Consider the following 26,411-nt stretch of genomic DNA (forward strand, 5'->3'; position numbering starts at 1 on the left):
TGCCTGAGAGTCACATATGCCTAATGTTCTAAGTCATCAAGACTCTGCTAAAGTCTCTGATCCCAGGAGAGCAGTAAAGGTTGCCTGGCCCTATCTTCATATTCCCCTAGCTCCAGCTACCAGAGACTGGGAGACCAGCAAGATTTGGGGCCGAGAGTCGTATGTCAGAAGGGTCCGGACTGGAAGGCTAACTGCAAAAAAGAGACATCCACCTGGACCTCTGTTACCCTCAGACAGGGACCCCACCCCACCCTTTGGGAGTGGGAGGGTCCAAGCCCTACAGGACTATGTAATTGGTCCCAGCCTCACTGCTGTACAGCAGCCAGAGCTGTCTGGTGGGAGCCTGGGAGGTCTGTGCCCAGGCAGTGCTTGGGAGGTCTCACCACCCCCAAGCGGAACACAGCCAAGCCAATCCCCCACCATAGGCACTAAGGGGAACTATCCAGCATCCTTTTCAGGCCTCACGGAAGCCTGGGGTCCAGGGAGTCTGACGAAGGAGAGTAGATGGAGGCGGAAAGGAAGGGGGCTAGGGTCCACTTGACACCCAAACCAGCCCCGCACTAGCAGAAAAGATTTGCCCTACCATTCCGATGTTCTATAGACAAGCTCCTATCATGGGTAAGTGCCCATGTAAGCCAAGTGGAGTTCCGACAGCAGATTTTCCCTTCTCTCTTTGGCCAGATCTAGGGCTGCAGCTCATCTAACAAAGAAGTCTTGTGGGGGGTCCCTTCCCTGGGTACTGAGAACATTTTTTCATGAGTAGGACTTCCTGTCCTCAACACCTGAGTTCCTTTTGCTTATAGGAGAGTCTATCATGCCTGACTCCCAAGGACTTGGACAGTCTCTAGGACTAAGGTCTACCTCATCCCACACCCTGGGAACCTGACAGACACACATGTAGACCACACACAGACACATAGACATTCACATGGAATGTCCCTCTCCTAGCATAGCTGGCCACACCCACAGCAGCCCTCTACAGCCTTGGGGAGTCCCTCCATCCCTGGGGCTCCAGGGTCAGGGCCACCCTGCTGGCAGACTGGAGTCACCTCCCCCATTGTTGTCCCATCTGGAAAGAGGGTGGGAGCGGCCAGGATCACCACTGCCAAGCAGTGGGCAGGGAGGGTAGCCTGACCCTACAGAGAAAAGGGAGCACCCCGCAGGCTTCTGCCCAGCCCAGCTTACAGGATATGACAGGCTGACATCTGAGCCACAGCTTGGCTATGAGGAGGGTCATTGGCTAGCGACAGGAGAGGTGGAACAATGAGGTTATGCTGGATACTCTGTTCAGAACAGGAGGCTCGTTCTGAGCTATCACAGAACTCCAAGCCCAGCCCAGTATGTGAGGGCGCAGCAGCAAAAGAATCTGGGGATCCTTTTCTGGAGCCCTAGTGAACATCATCTCAAAGTAGCTACTGTCCTGGCGGAGCTAGGCTCTGGGAACCCTAGCCTGTATCCATGGCTACGGAGCTAGGGTAACTTCTGATAAAAAACAATGGGAGTAATTTAGTTTGTTTGTGGTACTGAAGATGGAACCTAGGACCTTTTGCTTGCTGGGCAAGCACTCTACCACTGACCCGTGCTCCAGCCTCACCTCTAGTTTTTTGTGCCCATTCTCAAAATGAAAATCTTCACATAGCTCTTCATGTCCTCACTCACCACCCTCCTGAACCACCTGTTCAGTCTACCCATCCACACACACCTGCCGAAAGGGAGCTGACCACTGGCAAGGGCCTGCAAGCATTTTCACCTTGGTGTCCACACCTCTGCCTGCCCTCTGAGAAAGTACTGAGTTGCCCCCACTAGATCCACCCTGCTCAAAATTCATGCCCCTGCAGCAGGTGCAGGGCCTATAACGGAATCTTTATCCCATATCTACTTGACAAAATATCAGGTAGTGATATTTACCATCCCTTAGTCTGAAGGACTGGAGGGAGCTCTGGGACTCTCCCCGTGGCAAGAGTGCTCAGAAAGGGACTACTTAGGAACAGCGCAGGGTTCTGTAGAACCCATTGAACAGTCCTAGAAACCACACGGGCTCACTCTTTCAGTGTGCAAGATGGAGTATCGTGACGTGATAGGGAAGGCTGCAGGGTGTCCAGAGCACTTGTCACCGACAGCTGTCAAGAACTTTGGATTTTCCTTTACAAAGTTTACGCTTGGCAATGGACAAGAGGTGGCTCTCGGAAGAAAGCCATCAGTTTCTGGAGCCCAGAACCCTTCCTGGTGGAGTGGCTGGACAGACAGAAAAAGAAAATGAATGAGGGTTCTTTTGGAAAACACCCAATTTTTCTCTGTCTCACCTGCCCAGACCCCTATCTCTTCCTGGGATAGCTGTCTGGCCTAGGCAAGGAAACCAGCTACAGCAGCCCGCACACAGGAGCAGGGACTGACTGTGCCCTGCACCTACCTTTCCCTTGTGGGCCAGGTCCAGGTTTTGCCTTGTCCCAGAGTTTGGGTATGGAAGAAGGAAGAAAAGGCTCACTTTTTCCCCAGCCTCAAGGGCAGAACTTGGGAGAGGCATTCGAACTACCGAACTACCCGACTGAGCTCAGCATCTGGGAGGGTCAACAGACAGGAAGAGGAAAGAGCATCTCCAAAATCCCATCCCCTTTTCCGAGGTGCACGATGAAAGTGACCTCCCAAGAACTTGGTGCTAAAATAAATCTTCCTTCATCCAATACAATGCCGCTGCCCCCTCCCCTCATTTCTGCCCGGGGGTCTGTCTCTGTGGGTGGGGTGGCAGCTCCACTCTGAAAGTTGACAACCCTGAAGAACCCCTCCTTTAGAGCCTCAGCCCACACCAGCAGCCCTCTCCTACTCGGGGGTCTCTTCTTCAGAGACATTTGGGGCGGGGGACTTTGCGCTGGGGAGGCCTCGGCTGGATCCTGCCGGGAAGAAAAAAGGGAGCCACCGCAGAGGGGGCAGCCCCGCCCCGGCCCGCCCGCTCTGCTGCGGATTGGCCCGATGTCTCTATATCTGGGATGCCTTCCTGGCACCAAGCTACCACGTCCCCACCGTCTCCATCCGACGTTCGTCAGCCCTCCGAACTTGGCCTCACAGTGCCCGCCACTGTCTTCTGCGCTCCCGCGCTGCGTTCTGCCCAGGCCTTGCCCAGCTGGAATGCAGAGATCGCCGCCCGGCTACGGCGCACAGGACGACCCGCCCTCCCGCCGCGACTGTGCATGGGCCCCGGGACTCGGGGCCGCTGCTGAACCGCGCGGCCTCCCTGTCACCAACGTCTCGCCCGCCGAGCCCTCCTCGCCGTCCAGCCTTCCGCGGAGCCCACCGCGCAGCCCCGAGTCAGGGCGCTATGGTTTCGGCCGCGGAGAGCGCCAAACGGCCGATGAGCTGCGCATCCGGCGGCCCATGAACGCTTTCATGGTGTGGGCGAAGGATGAGCGCAAGCGACTGGCACAACAAAACCCGGATCTGCACAACGCAGTGCTGAGCAAGATGCTGGGTGAGAGCTGAGAGCGCAGAGAGGGGAGGTGAAGGGAGGGGGCTCTTGGGAGGGGGTCGGGATCTGGGGCTCCAGGGCCGGGCGCAGGGTTCGATGCCATTTTTGCGCCGCGCGCCCAGGGCGCACGCGGGATCGGCTGGTCGTGCCCCCGACGGCGGTCCACTAACAGGCTCCTGCTGCCCACAGGCAAAGCGTGGAAGGAGCTGAACACAGCGGAGAAGCGGCCCTTCGTGGAAGAGGCCGAACGGTTGCGTGTGCAGCACTTGCGCGACCATCCCAACTACAAGTACCGGCCTCGCCGCAAGAAACAGGCACGCAAGGCCCGGAGGCTGGAGCCTGGCCTCTTGCTCCCGGGCCTCGTGCAGCCGACTGCGCCGCCCGAGCCCTTCCCTGCAGCTCCAGGCTCAGCACGTTCCTTCCGCGAGCTGCCCACGCTGGGCGCAGAGTTCGATGGCTTGGGGCTACCCACGCCCGAGCGCTCGCCTCTGGACGGCCTGGAGCCTGGCGAGGCCTCCTTTTTCCCACCGCCTTTGGCACCCGAGGACTGCGCTGTGAGGGCTTTCCGGGCACCCTATGCCCCCGACCTAGCACGGGACCCGAGCTTCTGCTACGGGGCGCCCTTGGCTGAGGCGCTCAGGACTGTGCCGCCTGCTGCGCCGCTCGCGGGCCTCTACTATGGCACCCTTGGCACGCCAGGCCCGTACCCCAGTCCTCTGTCACCACCACCTGAGGCCGCACCTCTTGAGGGAACAGAGCAACTGGAGCCTACCGCCGACCTTTGGGCTGATGTAGACCTCACCGAATTCGACCAGTATCTCAACTGCAGCCGGACTCGACCGGATGCCACTACTCTTCCCTACCACGTGGCGTTGGCCAAACTGGGTCCACGCGCCATGTCGTGTCCAGAGGAGAGTAGCCTCATCTCTGCGCTGTCTGATGCCAGCAGCGCAGTCTATTATAGTGCCTGTATCTCAGGCTAGGCACCGTCCCTGCCTTCCAGCGCTTCAGCATGTGGCCAAACGGCAGGGCTCTGCCTTCTCCTTTCCTTTCGCAGATGTATGTTAGGCTATGCAGCAGTCTATAGAGCTGGTGGCCTAAGGGCACCACGTCTGTCATTCGTAAGCCTCCTTCTGGGAGTTCCTGTGCAGTGTGCCTTCCCTAGGAAGCCCAGGCCCTGGATGTGCTAGCTGCCTCTGTCAGGGTTAAGTTTTTGAACCATCTAATTCTTTTCTGTCATGTATTTTCTAGAATGAGACTGTATTTTTTACTTTGCCTTTATATATATATATATATTCATATATAATACACTATATTTAATTTTTAATTAAACTTTTTTCTTTCAAAGGGTTTCCGTGAGCACTAGCATCCGTGCATCAGGAACAGCAGTGTTTCCCATAAATATTGACCACAGAGATTATTTGGCTTCCAGGTGAGCCACACAGCTGCCCTCTATCCTTCCACCTGTGCTCTCAGATATCATCAGCCCCCAGCTTGCATCCCATTTTTCTTCTATAAGCCTGAGCACTGCCGAGGACAGCATTCTTCACTTGGGCAGAACTGCAGGGTTATACAGATACGTTACCAGATCTCAGAAAGATTCTTATTTCCTAAGAAGGGCAGCACCATGCTACTCTGGTTCTGCTCCTCCAGGGAGCAGCTGACTCAGACATAGGTTTAGTGCTCAAACCTTAGACCTTAAGCCTTCTAGCTTGAGTTTCATCACATTAGCCGTGCTTGGTCTCCTTTCGGGAGGCTTGGGGGGGCCTCTTTCTAGACCATCTCCTTTTGAAAGTCCTTTACTGGACAAGCATATGCATCCAGAAAGGGATGGAACAGTAACCCTGGAGGTGGCCCTGCACACACACATAAATATTTCATTTCTAGTAAGTCTTCTTAGTCAGGAGCTCCCACTCTTGGAGGACAGACCTGTCCTATCCGCATTCCCATGAGCCCTGCAATGTCAGCTGGTTCCAAGATTCACCCACATGAAGTGTGAAGGGCCTAGCATGACTATGAAGCTGTAACCAACTATATGGCTTTCCACGAGGATGGCCATTTGTAACTTAGCAGCAACAAGCCTGGGGGCTAGAAGTTCATCTGGGTCCATGCATAGGGATCCAGCTTCTCAGCACGTTTAGGATGGGTACACAAGGTGTATTCTGCCTCTGAAGCAAAGTAGTACCACCTCTACATTGACAAGTATGAATTACATACCTCAAATAACGGTGTGAGGGGAGCTGCACTTGGGGTCTTATCCTCTATAGACAGCATGCAGTGACAGAGGACAAAGACACATAAAAGGGACAAAATTAGACAAGTTCCATGCAGAGAAATACAATGGGCCTGACCAGTCCTGCTGCCTGAATCCAGGAGAGCAGTCCCCAAGTGTTTATCTACTTGGAGTGGGGCATTTTCCCATCAACCTATGGACACACCAAGAAGTACAGGACAGCCCAGAGCAGGCAGACCAAAGCAATGTTCCTAGGTCCAGGGCATTTCCCCAGTTCTAGGTTCTATACTTTTATTCCTGCAGAGGATCCTCTTTCCTTGGTTAGGAGGATGGAGGTCCAAAGGGTGCTGGTGTGGTCCCACTGTCTCCGTGGAGAGAAGATAGCGCAGGGTGCTCCCTAAAAGCCTTTTTCCCATCTGTCATGGAACAAGGCTACCAAGGGTCCAGGTTCAAACTTACAAGTTCCAAAGGACAGAAAATACCCCTTAGCAAGCTCAGAAAAGGAAATGGGTAGAGGATGATACCACCAAAGACAGCCGTGGATCAGTGCTGGGCTGTGTATGGGGGTGAGGTTCCTGTCATCCTACCTGAGAAAACCTTTCTCACCCCCCAAGGTTGAATCCCCACCCTCCCAGGTAGACCCACAGACTAAGTCATACTCCTAACTCCTCATCCTATCGGCCTCTTGCCCAAAAGGTCTAAGCTTCCATCACCCGCCCTTTTCAGCCCTTGAACAGTCTGTTCCTGGAGTAGCCTGGGCAACATGTGAAGTAATCCCCAGCAGAGAAATGGGTCTGAGAACAGGTAAAGGTTTCCCCAGCATATACAATCTTCACTTCGAATATTCTTGAGGAAACCAACAGTCAGTCGCATATCACACAAAGACTACTGCCCCAACCAGGCCAAGATGGGGCAGACAGACAGGTGGGCATGCCTACTTAGGGTTCAGACCTCCCCTGCTCCCAGCAAAATGCACTCTAGAAAACCTAATCACTTAATGTCTACTAGTTTCTGCTCTGCCCAGGATTTGCTCCAACTTGAATTTGTTTCAAATAGGGCCCCACTTGCCTTCTGCTCTCTCACTTGGAAGAATGGCAACTAGAAAGCCCTGTTTTCTGTCCTACACAAGACCTTCAGTGTGATATTCTCAGAGTTGGGAAACATTACTATGTAACTTCAGAGGTTTTTTTCATCATCTCCAGAGAAACCCATTACTTTCCCCAAGAAACAATAAAAATCTTTTCTATCTTCTGAATTTGCCTATTACTACTATTTATTATTATTATGTTTTTCAAGACAAAGTTTCTCTGTGTAACAGTCTTGGCTGGTCTTAGTGATCTTAGAACTCACTTTTGTAGATCAGCTGGCCTTAAACCCACAGAGATCCACCTGCCTCTGCCTCCTGAGTGCTGGGATTAAAGGCGTGCGCCACCATCGCCCGGCTTGAATTTGCCTATTTTTAAATTACTAATTGCTTTAAAAGATTTGTTTTGCTGGGTGGTTGGTGGCACATGCCTTTAATCCCCATACTCAGGAATAGAGGCAGGTGGATCTCTGTGAGTTCGAGGCCAGCCTGGTCTATACAGCGATTTTTAGTACACCCAAGGCTACACAGAGAAACCCCATCTCAAACAAACAAGCAATTACTCATACATATAAAATAAAATTAAACAAATATTTTTGAGTGTTTTGTCTACAAGTATGTGTGCCACCTGCATGCAGTGCCCATGAAGGCCAGAAGAGGGCACTCGACCCAAGGAATCTGTACTTAAAGACAGTACCACCACACGACGTGGGCACTGGGAATTGTCCCTGAGTCCTCTGCAAAAACAAGAGCTCTTGGGGCTGGAGAGATGGCTCAGAGGGTAAGAGCATTGACTGTTCTTCCAGAGGTCCTGAGTTCAGTTCCCAGCAACCATATGGTGGCTCACGGCCATCTGTAATGAGATCTGGTGCCCTCTTCTGGCCAGCAAGCATACATACAGACAGAACACTGTATACATAATAAATAAATTTAAAAAAAAATTAAAAAAAAAAACAAAAAAAAACAAGAGCTCTTGCCTGGAGGTGGTGGCTGATGATGCAAGCTTTTAATCCCAAACTCAGGAGGCAGAGGTGGGCAGATCTTTGTGAGTTCAAGGACAGCCTGTTCTATACTGAGCACTTTAGGACAGTCAGGGCTGTTACACAGAGAGATCCTATCTCAAACAAAAACAAAAATAAAACAAGCAAAACAAAACCAAGAGCTCTTACACCGAGTCATCTCTTCACCCCCTATTCTTTTTCAGAATTACATTTTATTTGTGTGCGAGTGTATAAGTGTGTGGGCATGCACATGCCATGGGGTATGTGTGGAGCTCAGAGGACAACCCGCACAAGTCAGTTCTCTCCTTCCACCATGTGGGTACTGGGGCTAAAACTTAAGGCCATCAGATATGCTATACACAATAGTCCCCTTATCTAAGGACTCACTCTGTAAATTTATTTTAATGTGAATAGGTATTTTGCTTACATGTATGTCTGTGCACCATATGTATGCTTGGTACCCTTGGAAGCCAGAGGGTGTTGGATCTCCTGGAACTAGTTACAGATGGTTGTAAGCTGCTATGTGGGTGTTGGAAATAATTCTTCCTTTAAAGATTTGTGTGTGTTGTGCGTGAGTGTATGCACACACATGTGCATATGTATGTATGGGCAGGTATTCATGAGGTTGAACTCAGATCCTCCACAAGAGCAATATTCTCTCTTAATCATTGAGCTATTTCTCCAGCACAGGAATAATTATTTTAAATGGAATTTTCCCTATTGTTAATTCAGGGGATATTCAGCAAGTGAAAGCCAGAACCAATGGGGAAAAAAATTAAAACATATAAAAATAAAATCTAATCACAGGTTTTTAATGTCGTGTTTAATAAAAGTATAAAACAACATCTTTGTTTTTCTAAGCAAGTCATTTTTATTTATTTTTAATTTTGTATACATGCTGGGGGCAGGTGTGCACACATGACTGTAGATACCTAACCCAGGGGCATTCAGCTCCTCCTGGAGTTTGACTTACAGTGTAGGCTCTGGGGATTGAACTCTGATCTTCTACAAGATCACTATGCATTCTTAACCATCTCTCTAGACCCCAAGTCGGTTTTTGTTGTTGTCTATTTTGGTAAAATTTACTAAGAATAGATTAATAGTTTTAAAAACTTCTATTGTTGTAAACAGAGAATCCAGCATTAATTTTATCTCAGGGTATTGAATTTTTGCCTTGTATATTTTTAATAACTTTAACTTAGTTGTAGCTCTGTCCATGTCCTTTAAGTTTGATTCTCATAGTCAACTTTGTTGTCTGTCTTCAATGTGAAACCATCTTCACCTCACCATATGAAACCCTTTCACATCTGAAAGCAATGTTCTTTCTCTTTAGTCATCTTTTACCAAAAGTATATTTCTTTTTTTTTTTGTTTTGTTTTGTTTTTTTTTTTTTTTGTTTTCGAGACAGGGTTTCTCTGTGGCTTTGGAGCCTGTCCTGGAACTAGCTCTGTAGACAGGCTGGTCTCGAACTCACAGAGATCCGCCTGCCTCTGCCTCCCGAGTGCTGGGATTAAAGGCGTGCGCCACCATTGCCTGGCTCCAAAAGTATATTTCATACCTATAACTTTATATCTCTTTTTCTTTACTTGGTGGTTCTTTAATGTCTCATTATAACTATTGTTATAATTACAAATTTAGAAAACACTTTCTTTTCAATAAGATAATTATATTTCAAATTGAAAATTAGAAACTTTATCTTAAATACATCTTAATTACCTAATAGTTATAGATACTGGTAACGGGTATTAATAGTCTTTGGGGTCGAGGGTTTTTGTTTGTTTGCTTTGAAACTATGTATCCCTGGCTAGCCTGGAACTGGCTATGTAGAGTGGCAGCCTCAAACTTAGTGATCTATCTCTGCTTCCTGAGTGCTGGGATTAAAGGTGTGCATCACCATGCCCATCCCGTGGTGTGTGTGTGTGTGTGTGTGTGTGTGTGTGAGAGAGAGAGAGAGAGAGAGAGAGAGAGAGAGAATATACTACATCTATGTGGGTGTTCACAGAGGCCAGTCCCTGAAGCTGGAGTAACAGGCAGTTATGAGCCACCTATGTGAGTGTTTGGAATCAAACTTGGGTCCTCTGGAAAAGCAGTAAGTGCTCTTAACCAATGAACCAGCTCTCCAGCCCTTGGATTCACTTTTTGAGGTTTCAGTTATTACAAGAAAAGTAAAAACAATATATTTTAAGAGAGACCATGTCACAAACTTCTATTAGTTTGTCATTAAGATTTCTTGAATTTATATTTCTGACAATATTTGAACCATAGGTTAAGAACCACACCCATATTCTTTTTTTGTTTGTTTTTTCTTTTTAGAAATGTTCATGTGTTTGTTTATTATTTATTTATTTAGAGATAGGGTCTCTCTGTCACCCTGGCTGTTTTGGAACATCCTGTGTAGACCAAGCTGGCCTCGAACTTACAGAGATCTGCCACTTTTGTCTTCCAAGTATTTCAGTGCATGTACCACCATGCCTGGTTCCAAACTAAGATTATGCAGGGCTTGGTCAACCACTACCAAGCCTACAAAACTTGTGCTCCAGGTTAGGAAGGGAATTCACCAAGGAGGGAAAAGTGTCTCTGAGGATCAGGAAAGGCCTAAGTGCATACCAGGTCCATAGTGCTCTTCTGGCCCCTTGGCTCCCATTCCCAGGGATCCTTTCCCTAAGACTTCACAGGTTTCCCAGAACCCTAGCTCATGACTTCACTACTTCTTTTGGGTTTGGCTGCCCACAGCTCCGCTTTGTGTCCACCCACAACTCAACCTCCCACCGTTGCCTCTAGGGACATGCCTCCTATAACCCTGGCCGCTACAACTTTACCCAATCTCCCAAGAATCTGCTCTCACTCGCTACTTCACCCAGTATTCAAGCCCTCCCCTCTATGACTTCATCCCATCTCCTATGGCCCCTCCCCCACAGCCCCACCCTCTGTCTCATGACCCCAGCCCCCACCACCTTGCCCAATCTCCCACACCCCTGTCTGCCCTCCAGAAAACAGGAAGTGTTGGGAGTCACAGCTCTGGGAGTAAGTGCAGGAAACTGGGCTTATCTTGCTCTGCAGTCCTGACCCCTGGCCTTGTGCCGGGTAGGGGGCGCCAGGGGCAGTCCAAGGACAGAGCCTGCTCACCTGGGAGCCCTGGCTGCCTCTCTCTCTCTGAGCCACAAACTAACAACTGGACTGGAATGCTACCCAGTGCACCACTGAGCACAGGGGGCATCAAACAGACAAGCAGCAGAAATCCCATCTACACAGCAAGAGACCCAGGAGTTGGTACCCCAGGATGTCCCACTTCCCCCACAGCAGGCAGGGCACTGCTGCCAAGAGCCTGACCCTTCCCATTTCCACCCAAACAAGGACTCACTTCCCATAGCAGGTGTTACCTCTTTGCTAGTTATTCCAGATCCTAGTGGAGTAGGGTGTGTGGTGTATGTGGGTGTTTCTGTTTACAAAGCTAAATTTTCCCGAGGAGAGGGCAGGATGGGGACTGTCCCTTTCTCCCCACCCCCAGGATCCTGAAGGCTACTGGCAGGGACAATAGGCCTCAACACCTGCCTCACTCCCCCCCAACCCCTGCCCCAGTAATGTGTGCTTCCTGGAGTAGAGGGCCTTGTTTGTTTCCAGTTAGCTACAGCTGAAGCAGCCTTCTTGCACACCTGCAGGTCTTGCAAGTGCGGAGTACCCACAAGCCCACAAGGCCAGGGAGTCTGCAGGCCAGGGAGATATCTCCTTCCCCTCCACAGCCCTGACTATAGTGCTACCCAATCCCTGTAGGAGCCCAATTGTTTATTTTTATTTTTGTTTTTATTTTGTTTAGCTGAACCTTCCTTTACATGTACCACAGGATTTCACAATGGTGGTGTGATACCTACCAATGGATTGGCCTAAGGATGATGAACTTGAACCAGGCCCGGGTCTACTTATTGTCTCCCATTCAAGGAACTGGTAACTAGAAAAAAATATGGAATGTTTCACAAATCTGTGCACCACCCTTGTACAGCGGCCATGCTGATCTCTATAGCACTCCAGTTTTAGTGTGTGTGCTGCCAAAGCGAGCCCAACTTTAGGACTGCAGCTAAGTTCAGAGCTCTGCATGCTTCACGGTGGCTCTGCTCTCACAGGGCACAAGACAGACATGCCCGTTCTTACTGCTCCCTTTATTCAGCTTGCCCACACTCCTATGCTAGTGTGGTAGGTGGCAGGATAGGAAGTGCTGTCCCAACACAGAAGAGGCTGCAGCCCTCACTCCCTGCTGCATCATGGGAGGTGGAGCGGGGTTGTTAACACACAAGTAGCAAAGTCAAGATTAACTTTGGGATTTGCAAACCAAAGGACTAGCTTGTCATCCATAGCTGTTGCCCAAGTTCCAGATGTTCTTTCAAAGGCTCCTAGTCGTGGGAGGCCGTGGTACCCAGACTCCCTTCAAAGCCTGCCAGTCTCTGTCTTCCAGGGTTACATATGGAGGCCTGTTTCCTGGGCTGCAGGAAATTGCACAGGCCTGGCCAGTGCCTTGGGGGGTCCCATCTGTAATCCTCACACCCCACCTCCCTGAAAAGTCAAGCCCTGAGAAAGCTTGTGTGGGGTTGGACAGCACCAGTAGTCTTCAGTTCCACGTCTCAGCCTCAGTATCTCCAAGGTCTTTCTGTCAGCAGCCAGCAACTGTGGGGCAGTTTCTGCGCTGGGCCATGTTAGGTGTGCATGAGGAGGATGATGCCCTACCCTCAACTACAAAGAAGTTCCAGGGAGCCTCCTCCACTTAGGTACCTGGGCTGAGAGTAAAGGACCTAGGGTCTCAGTAACATTCTAGTTGTCCCTCAGCTCTGATCCTGAATCTGTACCTGTCCTCATCCTGCAGGAGGACAGTCATTCCAGTGTGTTGATAACCACAGGCTGATGTGTCCAGGAGCCATGGGCACAGAATTCAGGTGGTCTTAAACGTGCAGTCTGACACAGGGTTTAGGCATCAACATTTATTCCCCGAAACTCTCGAGGCGTCTACTTCACCTCCAGTCCCAGGAGACAGTGGCTTGTTGGGTTTTTCCTCATTTGAAGAGAGGAAGGTGGGAGTCAGGACACCCTGTTCCTTACCTCCCCAGTCTGACTGCTCTGGACAGTGGAACTGGACAGCAAGATGGCTGTAGGATGCTCACTACGACTCAAGGGATTTCCCAATAGGATCTAAAGTTGGGACAAGTATAAGTACAGGTAGCCCTGCAAAATGGGTACACGGATATCTCCATGGAGGGCTGTCCATATTGCCCTCTTCCAGCTCAGTGCCCGGACTGTTACTTTCTCCAGACTCCACTCAAGTCAAGTTCTGCTGCCTATGGCTTACATTTCAACAAAATTGGGCCTTTTTCTCTACTGGGACATTGGCTATACCCCAGCATGCCCAGGCCCACAGTCATCCGCCCCTCCTCCACTGGTTTTGCTGAAGGTATGTGTACTTAGGAGCTCTCTGGCAAGCCCTACCTTGTACTTTTCCACACTGGAACTTCTTCTACCCCATGGAGCAGAACCAAAATGTGCTCCAAGGTGGCTTGTGAGACCATTAGAAATCTGAATCAAATTATTTAAATGCATACTGATATCCAGAAAGCTCTATTTCTCTCCTACACACCACACTCTGGGTCCAAAGCTGATCCCAACTCTTCTGTGTGATCAACGAAGGTCCTACACCCTTTCCATGTCTCAGCTTCTTCAACTGTGGAAAGAAACAAAAGGTCCCACTGGGCAGACCACATGTGCACCAATGGAGACATGAAGAACTTCAGGGCTATTTCTTGCTCTTGTAGATTGCCCTACCACTGTCTTTTCGGTCTCTTGTTTGCCTGTTTGACAGACACAGAGCACGATACTATGATGGGGCAAGGAGCCTGAGGGACATTGTCTCTTTCTGTTCAGGGCTAAAACCATTCCACTTAGGCTTATGTAGGTAGTGGGGTCAGCCTAGTCAGTTCAACAGACAAGTCTGGGGCAGTCTGTGGAGTTGTCCCCCACCCCATTCTGCCCATCCCCCAGGGGCGGCAGGAAATGGCCTGGTCTAGTTTGTGGCCAGGGCAGCAAGGCTGGCTTCCTCTAAGTCCTATTTCCTTTATCCGGTTGTTTTGCTCTAAATCCACCAAGCTCAGCCTTCCCCTCCTCTCCATTTCCACCCTCTCCTCCGGTCCAGTGTTGGGCAGGACGGATGCATGACGTTTTAAAACCCCTAACCAAGTTGTGTGTGGGGGGGGGGCGGGTTGGGGCTTCCCTGCCTTGGACACTACGTGAGGACAGGTCCAACGTCCCACCCGCACCCCCTGCTGTATGACGCTGGGAGGTACAACTATTGCCACAATCCCTGGGTGGTCCAGGGCCAATAACCAGTCAGGCAAAGGTAGAAGAATCAGGCCACACCACTTACTCCATTTATTGGGGCCTCACTGGGTATGTGGAAGAATAGCCATGAAGGAGTGTGGTCTCTTCTCCACATCCTGGGCCTTTGAGTGCAGGCAGTATGAGCTGAAGGGGGGGGGCACTGTCAAAACATGAACCAAAGCTTGCTTCCAGTCTTCCGTGAGATGTGGGCATAAGGACAGGGGCAGCGCTAGAATTCTCTGGTGGCCATGGCACTCAGCGAAAAGAGCTTCTCCCAGCAGGTGGCGACAGCGTGCAGGGCACGTAGCAGGAGTCTCCTCCGACTGGGACGCTGCTGTTCTGGACGCCTCTTGGGCTGCAGGATCTGGTAGTGGGGACCAGCTGTGAGTGCATACAGATCCTGAACCCTTGCCTTTATCTCACAACCTGTACTCAGCCCCGAGGGAAGCGAGTTACTCGAGCCCAAAGCCTCGGGACATTGGTATGGCAGTCCTTAGTGGAAGGGCAGTTGAGGACACATACCCTGCTGGATGTCCGGCAGTGTCTGTGCATCACTGCCTTGGTGCGCACGGCTACTGTCCATGCCGCTTTCTCTAATGCGTTGTGGGGAACTCCAGCCACGCTCCCAAGAAGGGTCTGACCCAGGGACTCAATAGACAGTAGGATGCTATGCTCCTGAGATGGAAAGGGAGGAAAGGCAGGACGGGGGTGGGGATGGGGCCTGAGGAAGGTGTAGGTGTACAGATAGGTGTAGGTGGGGGTACCTCTCCATACCTTCTGGGCATCACAGGAGGCCCCTGGCTGTCCCTGACCTCCACCAGCTCCAGTCAGGTGGTGGTGCCGGGACCCAGGCTCTGTATGCTGGGCTCTCGTCCCAGCCCATTGCATGGCAGCCTGCAAGTCCTGGAAGATGACAGCCTGGTAGTGCCGGAGTACCTCCTGGACACTGCAGGACTGGGACCCGGCCCAGCCCAGAGCCGACTCAAGAAATGCCAGCAGCATTGGTAGTACGTAGAGAGTGGGCTTGAGGGGCACCTGGAGGGGACACCAGGTAGGGTTCAGAACCTAAGCTTCCAGCACAAGCAGTGGCTCCATAGACACTCGGAGTCACCACAAGGGTGTCCCCTCATCTGTGAGATGGTAGGATCAAAAATTTCATCAGACTCTAGCTACGGCTTATGATAAACCCTGGCAGTCCTGGGGAAGAGAAAAGAGACGTAAACACTAAATACTGCCACGTTCTGTGAACATTTGTGGCGTGTGTATTGGGGCACAGGGAAATACTTTCACTGAACCTCTGAAGGACTAGGAAGGAGACAGAGAACAGGTGCCACAGACAAGGGGTGGCACTATAGTCTACATTGGAAAGGCAGAAAAGTTAGCACCTAAGTACCGTGGATGCACAAAGGCTCACTGACTGGCCTTGTACAGGGAGTGGGATCAGAAGGGATACAGCAAGAAGTGAGTACAGCCTCACCAGGATGACCTCACCCCTGATCTAGGGGTGGAGCCACTTTGATCTCATGCAGTATGGGAACTCCAATCTCTTCTTCGATGGTTCTGCTACAACCAGCCACAGGAACCAACCCTGCTCCTCCACTAACCCCAAACCAAACCAACTAGGGCAGAAACAATGGTTCAGAGCTCCAAGACCCCCACTGGAAGGGGAAGGCGGGAGGAAGTACTGGAGACAGCAGAAGAAGCAAAGTCCCACCCCAAACGGGAAAGGACTGGTGACATTAGGGAGGCAGCTCCTCCAAATGGAGCAGTTTCTAAACCTGCCTCTAGGCCTCCAGCCTACTTGGGCTAGAAAATTAATTTTGTGAGCCCAGCGAAATGACAGGCCTCAGCTTCCCAGCCCTGGCAGGAAAGCTGAACTGAACACACCACAAGCTCCCACATAGAGGTGGGTGGGGGTGAGGGCTTCTGCCTAGTATACCAGCACCAACACTGAAGAACAAATATAGTAGCACCCTCTTGAAAGTCATCTGAAACCATGACCAATGGAGGGGTGCTGAAAACAGTCCATCAAACTACACTAAGAACAAGAGCCAATTTGGCCAGTGAGACTCCTAGAAAGACATCTAGCATCAACAAGGGACAGGCTGGCTGCTAGGGAGATCCTATAACTCAGGCTTAACCCAGTATGAGGAGAAAGGGGTGTAGGAAGGCCAAGACAAAAGCACTAACAATGGTCATTTTACTTGGAACTGATAAACATCTGGGGGTTCCTATGAGGCACAGGGAAACAGCCTCCCCTGGGTTGTGCCCATGCCCAGACTCTTGGCCCAGGCCAGCCCTCTCCCCCAGGCCCCAGCTGCTCACCATAGGCCTCTCAGGATGGCTTTCTCTTATTCCCTCTAGCAGGCCACACACATGATCCTGGGGTCCTCTGGGTCTTTGGGCTGACAATGAAACAGGCAACTGGCAGTCACACCAGGTCCTCTATCGGCTGATGGGGCCTCCCTGGTGAGAGCGGGGGGGGGGGGGGGGGGAGGGGGGGCAGGTGGAGAGGCGTTTGAAGTTGGCTCCTCCAGCAACAAAGGGAGGGAGCAAGAAAGGAGGGAAGGAAAGTCCAGTAAGTCAGCCCTGCCCCTAGCCCCTCCCCACCCTCTCTCCAGTCACTTCAATTAACCTGACTCTGGGGCAGAGCAACTGCCTGCTGCAGCAGATCCAGGGCTGCTCTGGGTCTGGGATTGAGTCTCCAGCCCCATTGAGACCCCCGCGCTGTCTCAATGGGCAGAGAGCAATAGTCTCTCCTGATAGGCAGGCCAGCAACTAGTCCCCAGTTCATATCCAGACAGACCTGTTCCAGCAGGCCTGGAACTTGGGACTTCCCAAATTCTACTGCTGGCCCCACTTCATCCTTCTAGACCTTGGGGTCATCCAGGAGTAGGAGGCCCAGTCCCAGGGTTGCTGTTTTGCCCTAGCACAGCAGCCTCTGGAACACAGTTCATCTCCTGCTCAGCAAAGCCCAACTTCCAGATGAAGGAAAGCAATGGTGTGAGGCTCGTGAGATGGCCCAGCAGGCTAAGGCACTTGCTGCAAAGCCTTGACAACCAGAGTTTGGCCTCAGGGGCCAACATAAAAGAAGAAAAGACTCCTGTAGGTTGTCCTCTGACCTCCACAAGTATGCTGTGGCATACAGGCACCCCAATAAATAAATGTGATACACTATAGCCAGAGACTTTTCTACTGTCCTGCAGCCACTTATAAAATAATCACTTATTTATTATAATTGTTTGGCTGAGGGTTCAGGCTTATTACTGGCCAGTTCTTACAATTAAATTAATCAATTTCTATTAATCTTTGTATCGCATGTGGCCCATGGCTTACCGGTGCTCTGGCATCTTCTCCGGCAGCTGCTGGCTTTCTCCTCCTAGTTATATTCTGTCCTTCCATAGGCCAAAACAGCTTTATTCATCAACCAATAAAATCAACACATATTCAGAGTGTACAGAAGGACATCCTACATCAATACACAAAGAGTTGCTGATCACCTCAGCAACTGCAACAACAACTACAACAAAAAACCCTTCATTTGCACAGAGAGGAAAAATAACCAGGACATTACAGGCTCACCAGACCTTTCCACAACCCTACAGGAAACATTACCCAAGCATCTTCTTCGGTAACTGCTTCAATGCCCTCAGTTTGAGAGTTGGGAACAGTCAGAAGGAGCAGAAACCACCAGCAGCCCAACAGCCTGATGTTGTAGTCAGGTCCTTTCCCTTCCAACTGTAAAGGAACCACTGGATATGGTCCCTAACCATAGGGAACCCCATGGATCTCTCTGTAGAAATATCCAAGGAATTCTAGATATTTCTCAGGACAGGAACAGGAGGTACTTCCCTAAGCCAGTGAGCTCATACCTCCCAAGACAAGCAAAGGTGCCTACAAAACATAGGAGCTTCTCTATGCCTTTCCTTCTTTTACAGCTTGGTCCCCACATGACCTTCAGCCTCTGTGCCATAGACCCATGACAGAGCCCCCATTCTATATACAACCTGTATTCCCAAGTCCTTATCTCAGCAAGCCCTTGGAGCATAAAAGAACTTGCAGGAGGCTATATCCAAACCAGACTGGCCATGACCACCACTCAAGGGAATAGGAGCGAAAGACCAAACAGAAGAAAAAGAAAAAGACACCCTAGCCCCAACATAACTCTATAAAAATCTTTAATGAATGAAAGATACACAGTATAGGGTTTGGGTCCATTGTCCATGTGCTGCCCCAAAGGGCCCTGTCCTCCACCCCATCAAAAGGTGTTTTTAATACGGGCGGCTACCAGCACTAGTATTTCCCCAATCTTTCTCTGCCAGTTGGTGATATCCTTGGACACAGCACACCACAGTTCTCCATGCCGGGGCTCTGCATTCTCACAGCGCTTCCTCACCTCTTCCTGTTGCTCCTGGAGAGACCAAAGGGTACTTTAGGTAGGGTTAGGTACACACTGAGCCTTGCCTGTCTGTCCCCTTGCAGATCTGGCCCCAGCAGATTTCAAGCTATCCCCTCCTCTTGGGGAACATGGCATCCAAGTCCATGCACCTGTGTGCCGAACTGTGTCAGAACCCTAGGCGCATCATCTCTGAGCTAAGTACTTCCTGGACTCGACATGGTCTGGCTACTACTTCCAATGAGAGGTCCAGGACATCCTGGACACCCTTGCCTTATGAGCATGGCTTCAACAAACCTCAACTGGGAACGAGCTGCTGGTCCTGGCCACTTCCTATTGCCCTTCCCCATGGTCTGGACAGAGCTTTCTAATGTCTAGGGGAACAGGCAGGAAATCACTGCACACTGGTATCCTAGGGTAGCCTCACCTCAGTGCCATGCTGCAGTTCAAATTTGTAGAAGAAGGCCCAGGCATCCCCCAGATCTGAGTCAATCTTCACAGTGCGGTGGAACCACTCCCGTGCCTTAGTGATCTTTCGTTCACTCCAGAACAGCCTGTTATGGGATAAGGATAGTGACTGCTGGGACTGGGAGTCAGCTGCATCTAGTTCCTAGTGAGATCTGCAAGCCCAGGCATGTGTTACAGAAGGCCTGAGCCATGCTCCAGGAATACCTGGAGATCACTCCAGGTCCTTCACTGACCCTCATTGCTTTTTATAACATTTACACACAATAACATCTCAACTTCTTAAACCTAATATTTTTTCTGGGTCAAATAAATATGAAACTAACTTTAACAAACATTAAGACTGATTATAAAAACCTGAAATTTCAGACTGTTCTTCAACAACATACAAACCCTGGAGTATCCTGCCTTGTCCAGTCCCCTGTAGCAGCATGAGCAAACACAAACACAAAGATGGGTCCTAAAGGTCAGCTCTGGGGTGTGGGGGCACACGTCTTTAATCACACACAGCACTTGGAAGGCAGAAGCAGGGAGATCTCTGAGTCTGAGGCCAGCCTGGTCTACAGGGAGAATTTTAGGGTAACCAGGGATACCAAAAAAAAAAAAAAACACCTTATCTCAAAAACAAAAACAAAACAAAACAAAAAAACAAACAGAAAATTTAGGAAGGAAGGAAGACAGAAGAGAGAAAGGAAAGGGGAAGAGGAAGGGGAAAGGAGAAAGGGGAAAGGGAAAAGGGGAAAAGGGAAAAGAAAAAGAAAAAGGACAGGACAGGACCCAAACCAGGGTCTCCATGGCTCCCTTCCCCAGCTGGTAGTTAGTACAGGACAGCAGGACGAACAATGAGAAAGATGGCCCAGCATGCTGTGGAGAAGCCTTTTGCAGTCAAGGACTTGGGCTTGATTCACCTTCCCTCCCTTACTGAGGCAGCTGGAGAACAACTAACCTTTCCACTGTAGGCAGCTGTTTGAGCTGTGCTCACGTACCAAATGGGGTAATTTCATGCTGATAACTTGATTGTTTTTTAAGCCATGTAGTGCTCTTAATTGCTTGGTGTTAGATAAACTGTGATTTAAAGAGCATAAACTCAAGATAACGGGCACATGGATCATCACCTTGGGAACAGCAAGGAGTGACTTATTTACTTTAACAAAGCCTTTGTGAAGTTTATGGCTGTTCTGTCTGAGGGCATATAGAAGTTACACTGGGAAAAGGAAGCCCAGGCTAGGAAGGCTGGGTCTAAAGCCTCCCTCATCTGCTAGGGCCACAGATAACAAAGGTGCCCAAGCAGGATTGTGAAGGCAGTTGCACCAGACCCTGGGTATTCAGTGCCACTCAAACAGAACCAAACTGGTTCTAAGGCTCTGCCTTCATCACCACCACTGGCACAATCCTGTGCTGGGAGGTAACAGGAGATCACAGATGATCCATGGCTAAACAAGACGACGGATTACAGCCAGGGTTATTCCCAGGACCAGCTGAAAGGGTCTGAGTTCTGCTAACACAAGGAAAGTAAAACTTCTTGGCTGAAGCCCCTTCAAAGGGGTTTTGCTTAATACTTAAATTCTAGTTGGAATATCAACAAATCTGTCCAGCATATAATCCAGGCCCTATCTGGTACTGAAACAAAGAGAACAGTTCCCACCCAGAAGCCTGGGGCTGAGAAAAAGCCTGAGAAGACAGGTAACCAGACAGGTGTTTAGACAGTCCCTCAACACCTCAAGAAGATGCTGCCCAGAAGACTGAAGCAGGAGTTCTGGCAGCTGAGGCCCAAGCAGCTCACTCTGCAAAGTCAGCATGGCCAGATAAAGATGCTGGCAACACTACACCAGGACCCCCAAGGATAAGCAACCCCCAAAGAACTACTACTTACTTAGCCACAGCTAAAAGCACATGGGGGTCATGTTCACATTTCTTCAGGGCATCCACACTCTTGGTCTTTCTCTGGGGCCTTGCCTCAAGGAAAACAGCTTCAGACCACAGGATACCTGAAATTCAGAAGCAGAATTTTGCCCTTCTACCATAGAAATGCACCCTCCCTCTCAGGCTGCCTTAAAAGGGGTGTCCGGAAGGCAGCCACAAGGGCCTCAACCTACCCAGCAACCTCCTGAATTGCAGCGGCCTTGCCAGAGCAGACTGGACAGTGCTCTGTATGGCAGCTGCAAGTTTTCACTCTCAGTCAGTCAGCGAGCAGGCAACAGGCAACGGCAATATGAAAGCACTATCGCACACCGCTTTTAAAAATAGACTACAGCTTCCGGACAGCAGGGCTGCACAGAGACTCCCTGCCTTGAAACACACACCCGCACGCGCACGCAGAGATGATAACTAGGCTTGTGACGCGTGCCTGTAATCCCAGCACTTGGGAAGCCAAGAGCTCAAGTAGGATGATCATGACTTAGAAGCCAACCTACGCTACAAAGTAAGAGTCGAGGAAAAAAAGCAAAAACAAAACAAAAAAGCTACAACAAAATCACCACAACAACTGTAGCCAGGCATGGCGGTGCAGGCTTGTAATTTAATACTTGGGAAGTGGAGTCAGAAGAGTAAAGAATTCAGTGCCGGCCTTTATTATATAGTGAGTCTGAGACCACTCCAGGCTACATAAAACCTTGTCCTCCATCCCCCAAAAAGGTATCAAATACCTACTAGAACTTTAATTCAATTCTGTATAATAACAAAGAAATACTTTAAACACTAAGAAAAGAAATTCTTGAATATTAGGTTGGAGGCAATCTTTATATCCTTTTAAAATTCCAATTTTTTTCAAGTGACATATACATTTCTTTATTTTTCTCCCCCTCCCCCCCGACCCCCGTGAGACACAGTTTCTCTGTGTATCTCTGGTTGTCCTGGAACTTGCTCTGTAGACCAGACTGGCCTCAAACTCAGAGATCCATCTGCCTTTGCCTCCCAAATGCTGGGATTAAAGGCGTGCACTACCACTACCCAGCTACATTCTTATATACCACATGTAAGTAAAATAATAAATAGAAGTTAAATTTGGTTAAGAAAAAAAATGATGGTGCTTCAGAACATGAAATCAAACTCTCCCATATTGAGACTGAGGATTTGGTCTGAAGTTCTTTATAACCGAATCAGTGAAGCTAAGACTAAAATGGGACACACAGACTGCATCTTAAAGGAGTCATTGAGAGTCAGTCAATCTCATCCCACAGATTTCCTCTGTGCTATGCCAGAGAGCCAGAAGCCCTTACCAGAATTGGGGCACTCCTGCAGTGCCTTGGCCATGAGCGTGTTGGCAATGTTCTTCAGCCCTGCACGGTACTCCAGTCGCACTGACTCCAACCTAGGAAGACAGCCCAGGGATGTCCCAGCCCCATCTATCACAGCACAACCACTACCCCAGCTGGCCTTCTGCCAAATACCCTTTTAAAGGCTTTTACATTTTTTACTTTATTATTGTTGTCATGCATGTGTATATACGTGCCACCACACACATGTGGAAGTCAGAGGATCACTTTTGGAAACTGCTCCCACCACTGCCTCAATGGCCTCCATGGATCAAGTTCAGATTGCCAGGCTTACTCAGCAAGTCCTCCTGTACTGAACCTCCTGGAAGGAGGCTGGAATTCCATACTGCGCAGATATGGCAGCACTGGTGCCCACAGCCTAGTACCAAGGCAGCAGCCCCACCTGAGATCCCAGACCCCACAGGTCTGGGGACCCAGATATAAGTGAAGATATCAGAACAAGCCCAGACCTAAGAACTACTCCTGCTCAGCAGTGTTCTCTCTCATTCCAGCCTAACCCCTAGCTGGACTCTGCAGGCATTACCTGTAACACAAGGTGGCCCAAGGTGGCATAACTCATCACCCTTCTGTTTCAGCCTCCCAGGTCCCAAGATTACAGGTGCTCACCACCACACTCTGCTCCCTCTGGTGAGTGTCTTCATGTTCCTCAAAGTCTTGCCTATGTTACCTCTTCTATAATCCACTTTCTCAGCTTCATTCCTGACATCTGAGAGTCCTTCACGAGAAGCCCACTCCCCATCCTGACCCAGCTCTCCCAAGGCAGGCACTGTGACTCCTCACAGAGGCTGTCACTTACTGCTATGCCCAGGAGCCTGGGCTGAACGTGGAAGCTGAGCCAATTACCAAGGACTCACCATAGCCCAGGATTCTTTGGGTTTTTTAGACGAGACTTTTCCAAAATGGCCCTAGCACGAGTCAGCTGTCCAATTTTTTCCTCTAGCCGGGAAAGTAACAGCCACAGTGGTGTAGAGTGAGGACATTTCTTCAGCTGTGACCAAAAAATACAGCAAAATAAGAGTTCAGAAAGCATCCATGAAATTGTGAGAACTGAGGTTAAGTTTCCAAGAACGCTTTTGAGGCTGTTAGACATGTACTTCATACTCTTGACATGGGTTTACAGACATGGCTCTGTTGTGTGCACATGCGGTGTGTAGCAGTTTACTGTGTGTAGTTGTATTATGTACATGTACACAAAGAATGTCTGTAGACATGTGTCATGCACACGTGTATACAGGATGCGTACTTGCATGTATGTGGCCATGCTGCATACACAAGCATACATCAAATGTATGTTATACTACTTTTGATGTACCAAATCCCATACATCCCAAATATAGGGTGTGCAGCTTTGTAGAAAAATGAAGGATAAAGGTTCAGTCCCAAGCACAAAGTTCTATCATAGACTGGTCCTTCCACTTTGTTCAAAAGTGTGGGGAATTGACCAATGCTGAGTTCCCTAAGACACCCCCACCCTGCCCCAGACAGGGTTTCTCTGTGTAGTCCTGGCTGTCCTGGAACTCACTCTGTAGAACAGGCTGGAATAGAATTCACAAAGATCTGTCTGCCTCTGCCTCCTGAGTACTGGAATTAAAAGTGTGTGCCACCATTTCACAGAGGCTCACCCCCTGATTATAGGCCTCCCGGGCCTTCTCCATCAGTTCTCCCTGCTCCTCAATCTGCCCCTTCATCATCCACAACTTGGGGAAGTCCTCGTAGTGCCTCAGCGCCTCCTCGCACAGCTCCTGCGCAGCAGTGATGTTCCCCAGCACCCACTCCAGCTTCACAGACTTCATGAACACCTGCAGAGCAGACCAGCACCATTACACAAGAGTTTTCCCACCATTTATCTGGATGCTAACGGCCTTTCCATCACACACTGGAAGTCATAGACATCTTTCACACACGTCTGTTTGAGACAGAGTCTCTCTATGTTGCCCTGGCTGTCCTGGAACTTGCTTTGTACACCAGGTTGGCCTCGAATTTACAGAGCTCCACCTGCCCCTGCCTCCCGAGTGCTGGGATTAAAGGTATATGCCACCACCGCCCGGCTGAAGAAATGCATTGTAAAGCCCAATAACATGCCCTACTCATCTCACTCCTTCCCAATGCAATGGATGAGCCAAGAGGCACCCTGCCAACCCTGCCAACCATGCCCCACCCACCAGTCACCACTCACTCGGGCAGTGGGTGCGCTGCTCCGTGCTTTGGCCAACAGCCTCCGGGCTCTCTCGTATTCATTGTTCTCTGACTCCAGCTTCACAGCCGCCAGCCAAATCTCTTCACTGTTGGGATTGGCCTGGAGAACAAGCACAGCTGCATCACCAGGGCTAGATCACACTTAATCAGGAACAGCAGTGGGAACTAAGCTGGGCCTCGCCCTGATGGAGGACTAGTGCGTTCCTGGTGCAAGCTAGGGAATGTAGACCTCAGTAAGCTTACCTGGGAAATAAAGGGAAAAACACATCTGCTTTTACTCTTGTACGGAGATGAAGCAACAATGCTAGCATTGAAGAGCCATCCCTCTAGAATCCTCCCAAACCCTGAGTAGATCGCTCACATCTTTGTGTCAGGGCCTGTATATCTATCTTCATCCCTTCCCCTCAGCTAACCATACCAGCATGCCCATGTGGTCAGGGTAGATCAAGATACAGATAATGCTGTGCAAAGGCTCCCACAGGCATAGACCAAGCTACACAAACTCAGAGTTCAGGGGACATAAAAGTGGTGTCCTCAAAACTTGTACCTAGCCTCCTTAGATATTTCTGCAACACGGCCAAGGTGTCTATGGTTATGTGAAAAGAGAACCACCCTAGAATTCTAGCACACAACTAGAGGAGAAAACTGATTATCCCACACAGCACCACCCCTTGTTCCTGTGTCTCTCCAGGTGACAGCTGGAGCAAAAGACGGACCCGAGGTAGCGCTTCTGGGTCAAATTTTACTGTTGCCCTGGGCTATGATACCAGACTGACATTTATTATAGCACTGTAACCCACCAAAAAGAATTTAACACATGTTATCATAAAATATTAGGATTTTTTTTGTGGTAAAAATGCTTTTTTAAATGCTACACGGAGACCAGGGAAATGGCTAAGTGGAAAAATTGCTCGCTGGGCGCCCAGACAGAAGCCAGGCATGGCAATGCATATCTGTAACTCCAGTACTGGGGAGTGTAGACAGATGAAATCTAAACACAGCTGGTATCCATGGTGAGCTCTAAACTCCAGGTTCATTGAAAGATCCTGTCCTTAAAAAGAGATAAGGTGGGCCAGGTGGCACTCAGGAGGCAGAGGCAGGTGGATCTCTGTGTGTTCTACAGAGTGAGATACAGGATGGCCAGGACACAAAGAAACCCTGTCTAGGAAAAGAAAAGTGCAAAGTGAAATAGGAAGACACCCTAGGTTGACCTCGAGCTTACACACGCACGCACACACACACACACATGCATTTGTCACCATCACTGCCACACACACACTGGATGTGTTATACAGCTAGGCCTAGTTAGGCCAAGTAAGTGTAGCTGTTTTAATAGGGCTCCAGTCTCACAAAGGCACTAAAGCACCCAGGCAGCTTACTAATGTAAGTCTTGTACCCTGGACTACCTGGCCTATAGTCATAGGAAGTAAAAGGGACTAAGAGGTCAGTGTTGCTGGTTGGGGTGTTCCTCATGCTTTGGCCCCACAGACGAGGCACCCGAACAATCCAGGGTCTCTAGACCAGACCATGGTATATCCCAAGGAATATGCACAGGGTAAGTTCTAGGGCCACAGAAGGACCAAAACAGAGCTATGTTCATGGCCCCTCCCAGCACAGGCATCCTTCACCTACCTGGAAGGCCAGGGCCAATATGCTCCTTGCTGCAGGCACATCCCCCGCCAGCCACTTCGATTTGGCACCCATGAGCCACAGCACCTCTGCCTTGGGGCAGTGGGCCACAGCCCTCTGCAAGAGTGCTTCCAGAGACTCCCTGCAAAACAGAGGCCACAGTCACTAGGGTCAAGGCCATAAATGAGAGCATACAGCCATCAAGATGCTGAAAAGACAGTTACCACTCCAAAGTTCGATACTATTAATGATTTATGAGATTTTACAATGGGGAGAGTGTGGGGAAATCTTTCTTTCCCATAAAAAAATCGAAAATCA

General features: G+C 49.8%; 3 protein-coding genes and 1 non-coding gene across 4 annotated transcripts in view; 1 reads left to right on the forward strand and 3 right to left on the reverse strand.

Moving 5' to 3' along the window:
• The first annotated feature begins 3,020 nt into the window (after positions 1–3,020).
• Sox18 (SRY-box transcription factor 18) lies at positions 3,021–4,810 on the forward strand. Its single transcript, XM_041641930.1, has 2 exons — positions 3,021–3,463; positions 3,650–4,810. Exons 1-2 carry the CDS (start codon positions 3,124–3,126, stop codon positions 4,441–4,443), a joined length of 1,134 nt encoding a protein of 377 aa, XP_041497864.1. The 5' UTR covers positions 3,021–3,123; the 3' UTR covers positions 4,444–4,810.
• Positions 4,811–11,730: 6,920 nt separating this feature from the next.
• On the reverse strand, positions 11,731–11,834 carry LOC121440917. The gene has a single exon (XR_005973399.1). It is a non-coding gene; the product is annotated as a U6 spliceosomal RNA (small nuclear RNA).
• A 2,527-nt stretch (positions 11,835–14,361) lies between these two features.
• CUNH20orf204 (chromosome unknown C20orf204 homolog) lies at positions 14,362–17,534 on the reverse strand. Its single transcript, XM_041641695.1, has 4 exons — positions 17,469–17,534; positions 14,907–15,167; positions 14,655–14,807; positions 14,362–14,496 (listed from the first exon to the last, which is right to left on the reverse strand). Exons 1-4 carry the CDS (start codon positions 17,532–17,534, stop codon positions 14,362–14,364), a joined length of 615 nt encoding a protein of 204 aa, XP_041497629.1.
• Positions 17,535–18,293: 759 nt separating this feature from the next.
• Positions 18,294–26,411, reverse strand: part of Prpf6 (pre-mRNA processing factor 6) — a 61,426-nt gene continuing 53,308 nt past the window's right edge. Inside the window, exons 14-21 of the mRNA XM_041641811.1 lie at positions 26,097–26,235; positions 24,445–24,564; positions 23,891–24,067; positions 23,123–23,256; positions 22,212–22,303; positions 20,867–20,981; positions 18,956–19,082; positions 18,294–18,543 (exon numbers count right to left, since the gene is read on the reverse strand). Coding sequence (XP_041497745.1) covers positions 18,391–18,543; positions 18,956–19,082; positions 20,867–20,981; positions 22,212–22,303; positions 23,123–23,256; positions 23,891–24,067; positions 24,445–24,564; positions 26,097–26,235 — 1,057 coding nt within the window. The 3' untranslated portion in view covers positions 18,294–18,390. The remainder of the gene's footprint in view (positions 18,544–18,955; positions 19,083–20,866; positions 20,982–22,211; positions 22,304–23,122; positions 23,257–23,890; positions 24,068–24,444; positions 24,565–26,096; positions 26,236–26,411) is intronic.

The sequence above is a fragment of the Microtus oregoni genome, unplaced genomic scaffold (genome assembly GCF_018167655.1).
Source record: "Microtus oregoni isolate MIOR12 unplaced genomic scaffold, Mior012 000071F_ref0000514, whole genome shotgun sequence".
Taxonomy (NCBI): domain Eukaryota; kingdom Metazoa; phylum Chordata; class Mammalia; order Rodentia; family Cricetidae; genus Microtus; species Microtus oregoni.